The sequence below is a fragment of the Seriola lalandi genome, unplaced genomic scaffold, assembly GCF_002814215.2.
Source record: "Seriola lalandi dorsalis isolate HSWRI2012SDOR001 ecotype SW California unplaced genomic scaffold, Sedor1 jcf7180002054585, whole genome shotgun sequence".
Lineage (NCBI taxonomy): Eukaryota > Metazoa > Chordata > Actinopteri > Carangiformes > Carangidae > Seriola > Seriola lalandi.
This window is the reverse complement of record NW_019525138.1, coordinates 3,705,932-3,717,077: the sequence shown is the minus strand read 5'-3', so window position 1 is coordinate 3,717,077 and position 11,146 is coordinate 3,705,932. Positions and strand designations below refer to the sequence as shown.

The following is an 11,146-nucleotide window of genomic DNA, read 5'->3' as shown; positions in this document are numbered from 1 at the left end:
GGAATCAAAGAGGGGAAAAGATATAGACCCAAGCCTCTTCTTTTCATTGATCGGGCTTGGGAAAGAGTTTATTGCCGTAAGCAGGAGGTAGGGAGGCGGGGAGGAAGGGGGTGAGGATGAAGGGGGAGAGGGGGTTGGTTGAGGGGCAGCGAGGTGCCTGTCCTATCGCATCGTCTGAGGCTGAGTCTGTGCCTGTTTGTCTGTCTGTCCTCACACTGTCGAAATCAATTTGCCCTCTGTGGAACTGTGGACAGAGAGAGGGAGAGGCTTCCAGGTGGGCTGGCTCAGGAGAAACAGCAGCAAACACAACCAGGACACACGGAGAGGCAGAAACCACGGCTACCCTCATGACAACACACACCCCACTCAACTCAAACTGACTCTTGGCTCCCTGAGGTGCAAGGCGTGGCTTTCGTAAACTGGACTTTGAACGAGGAGGGGGGGAGGGGGGGGTGAAGCAGGGTGAGCTTATTAGGGATTGGGTGGCTGAGTGCAGTTATTAGGTGGGAGCACTACTGGAGCTGCATGGTGCATGGGGGGCATGGAGAGGAGCTGGGAGGTCAAAGCACGAGTGTGTCGATATCAATGAGGAAAAAGAAAACTTAAAATCAACTTAAGCTTAACACAAAAACAAAATTAATCAAGAACATGCCTTAAAATATCATCTCTTCTTACTGATTAAAAAACAAAACAATTATTTCTAAAAAAAAAAAAAGGTCCTTTAACTTACCATTCATGGCTGACCAAACACAAAACCACTATGCAATAAATACTATATGATATTATCACTTATGCTAGCCTATCAAACGAGTGCAAACAACAGAATGCAAACAGAAAAGAACAGAAAACAAACAAAAGAACACAAAAACAACATAAAACAAAAAATGCAGTGTGTCCTGCTGGTTGTGTGTGTTTGCAGGTCTGGACTTAAAAAAAAAAAAAAGTCCCAATCCCTCAACTCTCCGTCTTCAGTTGTTTCAACATGGTGACGTTCAAGTCAACTCATTTCCCCCAGCAAGAATAGTGCATGACCTCGATCCCTCACTGGCTTCCCACCCACTAACACTCCCAATTACATTCAACCAAAGTGGAAGCACATCATTCCAGTTTACATATGTGACTTTAGATATTCATCTTGAACTGACTGAACTGGAAATGATTTGAACCTGATTTTGGTTTTATAAATAAAAAAAGTGCAAAAAAAGTTGAGTGGTTCTTACCTTGTGGGGAAGCGGGGCTCGTACTCTTCAGCTCCTTGCTGTAAACAACAAAAGAGAGGAGAGAATTAGTCACACGATTTATTCTGAACCGAAATGATAAATACTATTAAAACTGCCAGTGGGGACATTGCAACGACCCCAGCAGCCGGCAGATGGCGGCAAAGAGACATGGGCAGAAGAGATGCTGCAACATCTCAGCTGTAACCTTGAACAGGCTTCCTACAGCAGCATTAACTGGATATGAAAAATCATAGCGTTTTAAAAAGGACATAAATACAAAGAACGTATGTTTTATATGACTTCTCTGACTGAAGTATCTCCTCCCAATATAAGTTGATATCTTATTGCCCTTTTGTTTTGCCCAGTTAATTATTCAAAAGGTCAAAAGATGTTTAAATGTCTACATAAAAACAGTATTTAAATATCTGTTCTTTAACGTGGAACAACTCCTAAATTAGTTTTCAAGTCCCCAGCTGTGTATAACCATCTACAAAACTTTTCACTCATCAATCGTTAACTAAATGTCTAGATGTCCTCTGACCTGCAAATCATCAAATCAGCGGTTACTGAGTGACTGGAGCATCACAGACATGAGACATAAGCCTGAGGATAAAATCCAGTCCTCCTTCCGTCTGTGAATGCAGCGAGGCAGAAGAACTGTTTAAGTTGTTACACGACTGCCGAGCAATTAAGCATCGCCCACATGTAATGTTCCAGGTGAAGCGTAGGAGGGACGCTGGGCTGATGGAGAAGGGCTGAGTGTTACGCAAGTCTAGCCTTCAGAAAAATTAAACCCCCCTTCCCTCCCTCATCACCGCCACCGCTGCCTCCCTCTACCCCCTCTCTGTCTCTCTTTAGTTTCAGTCAGCTGGGCGAATCCTCTCTCTCTCTCTCTTATCAACTGACGCCTGCCAGAAGCGCTCTCCTCAGAGACAGAGGCAGCCAGGCGCAGAGGTAGACTTCTTCAGTCTGAGCTCTGCCACGTCTTCCACTCGAGCCTCCGTAAACAGGAACGCGTGAAGCCGAGTAGAACTGATTTCTGCGTTTATAGAAGCTAATGTAGCGGAGCGTTCTCGGCGAGCTGCGGCACAAGAGAACTCTGGGTCCTGGTTAAAGTGAGAGACAGCCTGTCAGCAGGGCTTAGGGGGGAAAGCTCCAAACTTTTCTCAGACGGACCATCGCAGATCTTCGCCGGGTTTTGCGCGACGCCTCAGCTCATGTGTCACGTGTGAAACTCGTGTGAGGGTAGATGGCCAGTGTGTTGGTATAGTTGTTTTGCAGGACCCCACCCCACCGCCCCCCTCACCTGTGAGAAGCCTGGAACCGCCACGCTGTAGGGGCGTTGTTGTCTGCCGTGCAGCGCAGTGGCGCTCTGTGCCGCCATACGGGAGTGCATGCCGTAATCAGGGGCGGGGAGAGCCATGTCTTCTCTCTCTAGAAGGTTGCCTGTGCTGCTGCTCTTCCCGTGGTGGAGGCTGGAAACAGGTGCACAGAAAATGAGGAAAAAGTAAACATGTTGCCCCCGCCCCCCCATGGCAACATACATTAAAAAGAAAACTGTACCTGACAAAGTTTAATCAAAAACCAATGAAAGGTCAATATTCACCCCAAATAAAAAAACAAAAACTGAAATATACCTACGAAACAAATATATCAGTTCAACTGGTTTATGTTTCATAAAGAAATAACAACACCCAAAGACCTACTTGTGTACTCGCAGCTGCCTCATGGAGTCGCCATCATTGTCAGAGATCACCCTGGTGTAGGAGAAGGGAAACCAGCCACGCCTGGAGGAGGTGACACCAGATATTAGCAATATCTATAATATATAGTCAGAAATAGTCGTAGCAACTGGACCAAAAAACAATCACTGGTTCCTCTGCAAACCAAAATGAGACAGTATCAGACAAAACAAAATGAAATTTTCTTTGAATACATGAGTTGCGCTCACATCCTCGTCTTCTCATTCTCTCCGTAGTGCCACCCATCGCGGGCCTCGGGGACCAGCAGGGTTATTATGTCACCCTCAGAGAAGCTGAGCAGGGTGCTGTTGTCTCCAGCTGCATGGGAGAAGATGGCCTGGACACGAGTCCTCCCATTTCTCTCCAGCCCCGCAGCCATGGAGCTGGACCGGGGAAGAGTACGGGTCTCCGCTGGTGTAAATACAGGAGGGGGGGGGGGGCACTGTTAACTGGTGTAGAACATGGTGTGTACCTACTGAGACTTCTGGTTTCTGCTACAGGTAATATAACTCGTGGACATGCGTTGCTCTTCTTAACAGTAGGAATAGGAATTTACTAGCACAACAGTATTTTTTACATTTCCCCCATTTTTATGAAAGGTGTTTCTGTCCTTCATCTTTTTTTACTCATTTTTAATATCACACCTCCTTCTATTCCCACTTGCTTTGGGTTTCTTCTTATTAAACCTGCACAGGTTGCATTTTCCTTTTTAGCCACTAGGGGGCAAAAGAAATCCACAACTAGCTGATGTACCCACAGTCCTGACATATTATTGGCTCGGTGTTAAAAGAGCGAAAAGATGCTAGAAGAGTTGGATGATACTTTAACTACTTCATATTACTTGTAGTCATTTGATTCATGTTAATATAATAAAACAATTGGGATTATACATTTCCTGCAGTGTCCAGTTAATAAAGGCTTCCAGCAACATCCTTTACCAAACAGAAGCTGCCTGTATTAAATGTTGCCAGGACTTGTGCTACATTAAAAGGAGGTTAAACTTAGAGCGCAGTTGGACATTAGTTCACAATGTGTGTCCTTACTCAGTGTGGTCTTGCTCTTGGCGGGTGCGGCCTTGCGCACAGGCAGGGTGTTGGAGTAGACCTCTCCTCCATGCCGCTGGGTCTGCGGCGAGACCTTGCCCTGGGCCACCTTGCCCTCCATCCACTGCTGGTAGTCCTCACCTCCGTGGGCGCCGGCCGTGCCGTTCATCACCGGCATCCCTCCATCTACACCTCCCATCAGCCTCTGCGAAGGTGACGAAATCGGCATACAGGCAATTAAAACACAATGCCTTCCTCTCTTTACATCACCCAACACTGTTACATGACATCTCGCAGCTCATTAATAATAAGGAACGAGGTGGAGAGTGGATCTGGGTCAGGGAATGCTGATTAATGAAAAGACTACACTTGAGTGCATGTTGGTTTAGAGATAAACATATGAAATCACTACTGGGAGACTGCAAAGAATTTCAAAGTGTGTTTAATCTGGGAACATAAAGCGCTACTGAATCTGCACCACAGTTTTTTAATTAGAAGCTCAGGCCAAACCGAGGCGCTCTTTCATGTAAATCTTCAACTTTTTATTTATTTATTTTTTTTATTTCCTGTAACCAGGCCTGCAGGAGGAGGAGTAGTAGGAGTAGGAGGAGGAGGAGGAGGAGGAGGAGGAGGAGGAGGGGGCAGGGTGTAAAAGAGCCAGAGGACGTGAGGAATTTAAGCCTCTTCTGCGCAACAAGCTAATTAGCATGGTTCACTAACGATTTCATTTGCATTCACCCAGAGTTCTGAGGATGTGCTGAGGGCTCCCATCATGCAACAGCCACATCCGGGGGCAACACCCCCTGACACACTCATAAGGGTCTGATTAGACACTTACACCACTTACCTGTGTGTGGATGTGTGCATGTTTGTGCTGTAAAGACATTTTTGAAATTTGGTCTCACTTTCTTAAAAGGCTGTCTGGGGGTAAATCAGCTCAAACCTGATTATAAGCTTAAACTCTGAAGCTAAGGTTCGGACTAGAGAATGCATTAAGTCAATGATGGTCCTCAAAGTGTAGAGGTTCAAATGTTTATCAAGCATTCTGGGAAAAAAAATGTGCACAGGCCTCAGGTAGACTAAAGGAGGATTACAGGGTAGCAGAGGAACTGACCTGCTGTCCCATACCCCCGCTGGCCCTGAGAGCCGCCAGTTCCGGAGGCACCGGCAGGGGTTTAACACCAGGGATGGGCTCAGAGATGGGCATGCCTGGATGATGAGCACCGGGAGGCATGGTGCCCGCTGCACCACTCATCTGCTGGGCCAGAAACATGGCACGATCTGGAAGTTTGTTGGGCTCGGCACACGCCTGCTGCCACACTGGGATCTTCTGGGATAAAAGCTCCTTCCCCTGTCGGACAGAAGAGGGAGAGAGTGGGTCGAGGGAGGGGAAACATCAGCAGGCTGGGCCTGTGTTTTAAAGACGGTATTATTAGGTTCGCCTGAGAGGAAAATATGCTTCTTTAATTAAAGAAAGCAGTTCATTAGTAGTTCAGAAAAAAGTGAAAGTTTACAAACACCATGTCCGACAATGCTAATGCTAAATCCTTTACACTTTATTGGCCCAAATTACATTGAAATATATTAACTCAGTATCTACGCCTGTGCAATATCCTATACTCTGGAATTATTACATAATACATAAGGGTACATATGTAGGCGAAGTGTGCGTATGTGTGTGTGTTCTTGAGTGCGAGTCTGTGAGGTTTTGCATGGACAGATCTATATTTTTCCTAATTCTTTTTTTAATCTATATTTATATATTCCTTGTATATTTAATATTAATTGTATATTTTCTTCTCTGCTCAGGTTGAGCACCTGAATTCCTTTGTATACACCAGTACATTGGCAATAAAGAACAAGCTAAAAATAAAACAGAGAACTAATAAATATATTGTACATAACCTCCAGAGGTGATGCTGCTTTTGTAAATGTTCAATGGAATTTCTCTATATACGCCAAATTATTCATCTTAATTCACATGAGCAGAAGCAAACGGCAGATGATGAGAGGAAAAGAGGAGGAACACGCAGTGGACCTGGCAACGAGAGACGAGAACAGGGACGAGAGGCAGGAGTGAGAGGGAGAGATATGAATCCTCTTTATGAATGCACCGGTTTGAGAAGCTCTCAGCTGGTGCTCGACGGGCCGAGTCACATTCCCTCCATACATTATACAGCAGGGCAGTTACATAAAGATACTTCTCATTTGCATTCATCATCTGTGAATAAATGAGGGAGTCCTGGATCCGTGAATCCATGAAGGACGCCGAGGAGAGTCTGCTGTTCAAACAGCTTTAACTCCACCAGGCCGGTGTGGAGGATAAACACAGTGCGGCTCCAAGGTTGTCTGGCCCTGCTGAGTGTGTGTGGGCCGCAGCGTCAGGTGTCAGGGTGTGGGCGGGATGATCAAATAAACTAACGCATACACAAATACAAAAGTACGGCGAAAAACAAATGCATACTGACAGAGTAAGCATCATGTTACTAGGGACTCGTGTTCTGTCTGAAATGGTTTTTTGTCCCTGACCTTTATATGTAGTTAAGTTTATTATGATTTCTGATGGCTAAAAAAAATAATCATCACAAATTCACATATGTGAACTCCAGATTCCAGGAACCTTCAGTCATCTGGAAACTAAACACAACAGCTCAGAAGGAATTGGGATGAATGGGATATCGCCCATGAATTTCTATGTGTGCAGCAAAGTCTTTGTCCGTGTGACTTGCTGCTGGTGGAAACGATGAGTCACTATGACCTCACTTAGCCCTATCAAATAGCTAAGGTAGAGTGTAGGTGGTCAGTGCTTTTACCAGTGTGATGACTAAAATCCACATTTCTTTCTTCATTTGTTTCAGTCATTTGTTTGTTTCTGTATGCGAGTTGTTCTCCTGAAGAATGATCAAGATAGCTGCCGATTCATTTTCTCTTTATTCACTAAGAAACTAATCGAGTATTCGTTCCAGCACGAGCGCAGTAACCAACCACTAGCGTTACAGCAGGTTGTTACTTATTAACAACTTGGTCACGATGTAGCTACTCTAAACTGAGGAATTTACACAAACACCCAAAGCAACCAGCTAACAACGCTTTAGCATCCACCTAACAATACCATAAGAACATTTAGCAACTACCTAACGACAACCTCACAACCGTTTAGAAACCATCTAATAATAACCTTACAACACTTCAGCAACCACATAATAAAAACCACACCAACATTTAGCAGCTATAGTAAAAATGTAGTTCCAGCATGTTTTGATCAGGCAGTAAGAACACTTATTTCATGGCTTGGTCTTGTCACTATCTGGGGCTTTAACTAACGATTATTTTCATTATTTATCAATCTGCCGAGTGTTTTCTTTTATTATTCAATTAGCTGTTTGGTCTAAAAAGTCAAAAAAATTAGCAACAAATTCCTGCTATAATTTCCCACAACTCAAGGTGATGTATTCTAATCACTTAATTCATGCCTACAGTCAATTTAAACCCCGAAAACATTCACTTGAAAAGCAAGAAACTTTCACCCCGGAGCGAGAAGCTGGAAGAAGAGAACGTCTGGCATTTTTGCTTAACTGAAACGATAAATTGATAATTCAAATTATTGCCAATTAAGTTTTCTGTTGATCAACTAATCAACACAACTTTATTCTAGAGTCAAGTGTAAATCATAACTGAGTTTAACTCTAATTCAGTCTTTTTCTGCTGTTGATGCATCATCACATCGGCACTTTGCGTTCTGTGCTTCCTCCCTCTGTCCATCAATCAGTCATTCAGACACCTTGACGCCCTCACACTGCGAGTCTGAACCAAGTGTTCTTGCAGAAGTAGGTCATTCTCTCGCCTGCCCCCCCCCACCACCACCTCCTAACCCCCCTCCTCACCCACTCACCCTCCACCTCTCCATCCTCTCTCAGTTCACTTTACCACTTCACATTTCCCCCCCGTGTGAGGGAGTGAGAGGTGGGAGAGACTTGCTTTTCTTATCAATTTGTTGGATGATATAAAACTCCTGTCTGGCTGCAGCGATGCATGTGAAAATGTATGACATAATGGTGGAGCACCTGGGGTCATTTCTCGAATGAAAATGGATGAATACATGCAGACCGTCACAGTGCTGCGGGAAAGAAAGATGTGAACATGCTGTGATGTTTCAGCTTATGTAGCTTAGTTTCAAAATGATCTCGCCGTGACATATCTGAGAAAGGTTAGTGCTTCCTTTCTTACCTTGTTGTGGTAGGCAGTGCTGTTCTTGGCCACGGCACACTGGCGGTCCACCAGGAAGCAGTACCTCCTCCTCTCCTCGGACAGAGCGTTCTTGTAGCCCTCAGCGATGTAGTTGTCCAGCTCGCTCTGCTTATTGCTGATGGCCTCCACAAACTGGGGAGAGGAGGGAAAAGGATGGCATGAAAAAAAAACACAAAAAAACTTGGCAGCATTTCCCCGATTAGGACACTGTTCTGATAGGGTTAAATTCACAAAGGTTTGAGAGCAGGATGCCACAATCCAGAGACAAAAGATCATCAAAGCAATCTATTTGAACAGCAAAATCTCTTCCCAAAACCTCTGTCCCGATTACTCTGGATAATCTAGAGACCTGTGAGCACCACAAAGAATATCCCGTTGTGTAAACTCGGTGAGTCAACCCCTTCAACAACTGAAAGTTTAAAAGGATTTCAGCAGATAATGGATTACATTTTGATGGACTTTCCGGGCCTCATGCATCACAATGATGACATATAAAAAGGAAGACAATCGCTGTACATTTAGAAAATGTCACAGCACAACAGACCTGAAAACCATGAATTAGAGAAAAAGAAGTCAAGCCCCTCAGACTGAATGATCACGCATGCGTCTATTATGTGATTATGGTGACTGGCGTTCCTGCGTTTCCTGAAGATTAGCTGAATTGAAGCACCTGGCTCTCCCGATTCAAACTGGCTCTCACTTCAGCTCTATCTGGCTTTTAAACTCATTCACCCTCCACTTCTTCATCGACTCAGCCCACTTAGTCCTCTTAGTGCTTGTGTCAGGATACGGGACGTTTCTCCACCAAAACAAGTGGAGCCACTCGTCCGTATCCAGCATCGCCCTGATGTGCGCAGCGGCAAATGCGGAACACGGTGAGCCCGACTTTATCCTCAGGTTCACTCATGCAACCGAAAGCACTTGCAGGTTCCCGCGATGTTGAATAATGTGGAGCAGCGTTCTCCGAGCGCCAGACAGCACTGAGCTCCGGGATGAGGTGTTAACGATCGAGGCCGGGTTGTTTGCAGAGAAAAGTCTGCAGCCTACGCACTGTCATACAGTATGTGACTAGCTGGTCCAACTAACACCGGTTCCTTTCGAAGGCTTGAATCTAGATGCATGAAAACAAACTAAGACTAAATGTGTTTTTAAAATGAGAGACGTAAGTAATGCTGTGCTATCATCACCATCACACATTAAGCATCGCCAGATGTGCTAATTAGATCATTAATTAGGCTATTTCATGCATTCATTAGTAAATATTTCTGCCTCAACAACATAATTAGATTAACAGTAAAAAAATGGAATGAATCAAAGGGCCAATCTGTAACTTTCTAACCATATTCTCACAAACACAACTGTTTGAAATATAGATGAAACATCAGCATTTGTTTTTAATGACAGATGATTGAAAATGTGGATCAGTTTTGCGGCTGTGCATACATTTTTGGAATTAAAGCAAACCTTGAACAGCATAAAAATATCAATATTAACAGTAACCTGTTGACATCCAGTTCTCATCCTTGTATTTAAAGACCAGACATTCAACCTGGGAGCGATGAAAAGTGCTGAATCTCATTGAAAATTCAGAGCACAGATTCTGCCTTTAATATAAAATCTGTATCTTAAGTTGGAGTAGTTTCAACAAAAATCTGCTTTACTTCATTGATGTATGAATTTGTGGAGCATAGCGCTCTAAAATCTAACTAGATAGTGTGTAAACCTTTAGCACAGAGTCTGCACTGAGGCTCAGTCACCATGACAGAGGGCCATAAAAAGCCTCGGAGGAGAAACTTGGTCAGTGAACACGGACATAAAGATATGTTTCATATAGCCAGTGTAATAATTAAAATGTGAACATGTTGCTATAGAGGCTGAGGGATTTAATTAACAGATCATCTGTGGATATAGATGTGGGGACACACAAATATCACTCTTTTCTAAAGGGCATATAATTTGATTTTATGTAATCCAATGTGCAGAGAACAGCGGGGGTTAGACAGTCAGCTCTCTGTAGTGGCCTTGATTTGATTCACTCGGCTGTAACGACCTTGCAGAGGTGGTCTCACGCATTAATTATAGACTATAATGATAAGATGGAGACTTCGAGTACAATTTTTCATTCAGGTAAATAAGGGCTCGTCAACCATAAACCAAATGTTATATTTACTTTTTAATAAATCTCACACAGTAAAGACAATAAAATGAGCCTGTGTAGCTCCTCAAACCTTTTTAAATCAAATTTAGTTGAACATTAAGAGTTCCATATTTTCCTGTGTTTTATTTGAAGTGTTGATACATAAGAAGATATATTTGTGGTTTTAAGAACCGAAAACCATCTCGTGTAGTTTTACATCCTCTCTCTCAGGCTTCTCTCTGGAGCTCTAAAAACAACAGGTCAGTAAGCCAATCAGAAGAGACGAGCCTCTGAGCCTCTCTTCTGATTGGTTGACTGTTTTCTGAGTGATCCAATAAAAATATAGCAGATTTCAGGTAAACACTCAGAGAAACCAAATCCTGCAAGGTTGGATGGTGGGTCCAGGTGGGCGGGGCTTGGGGTGTGGCTGAGAGCGGTGGCTGCTTTGTTGTGACATCAAAAAGTTACAGGAAGTCCTGACGGCTGGTTTTAAGGCTCAGTTTCTGAATACAGGCTGTGTGCATTTCTCTGTGGACTGAAGCTTTGATGCTTTCACAGTATTAATATAGAACCTAGACCTGCTTTATAATCAAACTACACATGGACATCTACCTTTAGACTATACGGACCTTTAATATTCATGGGAAAAAAAGAAAAATCATAATAAATGTTAAAATGTTGTGTTCATGAGGCTAAGGAACCATTTTCTGCTTCTTATGCTTCTGCTTCTTCTTCCCCCCCCCCCCCCCCCCCCGC

The 11,146-nt window shown here is 43.8% G+C and overlaps 1 protein-coding gene across 7 annotated transcripts in view; it reads right to left on the bottom strand.

Moving 5' to 3' along the window:
- The window catches only part of baiap2b (BAR/IMD domain containing adaptor protein 2b), an 81,301-nt gene that overhangs the window by 17,315 nt on the left and 52,840 nt on the right, over window positions 1–11,146 (bottom strand). For 6 of the 7 annotated variants that reach the window (XR_015437986.1, XM_023418949.2, XM_087177297.1 and 3 more), the window contains 7 exons: window positions 8,233–8,385; window positions 5,120–5,356; window positions 4,006–4,210; window positions 3,172–3,373; window positions 2,927–3,007; window positions 2,527–2,695; window positions 1,221–1,258 (listed from right to left, as the gene is read on the bottom strand). Coding sequence is in view for 6 of the 7 variants with exons in the window: in XM_023418949.2 (XP_023274717.1) it covers window positions 1,221–1,258; window positions 2,527–2,695; window positions 2,927–3,007; window positions 3,172–3,373; window positions 4,006–4,210; window positions 5,120–5,356; window positions 8,233–8,385 (1,085 nt within the window). In the remaining variant the exon portion in view is untranslated. Of the gene's footprint in view, window positions 1–6; window positions 245–1,220; window positions 1,259–2,526; window positions 2,696–2,926; window positions 3,008–3,171; window positions 3,374–4,005; window positions 4,211–5,119; window positions 5,357–8,232; window positions 8,386–11,146 lie in introns of those variants that run through there. The other variant, XM_087177298.1, reaches the window with a different exon arrangement.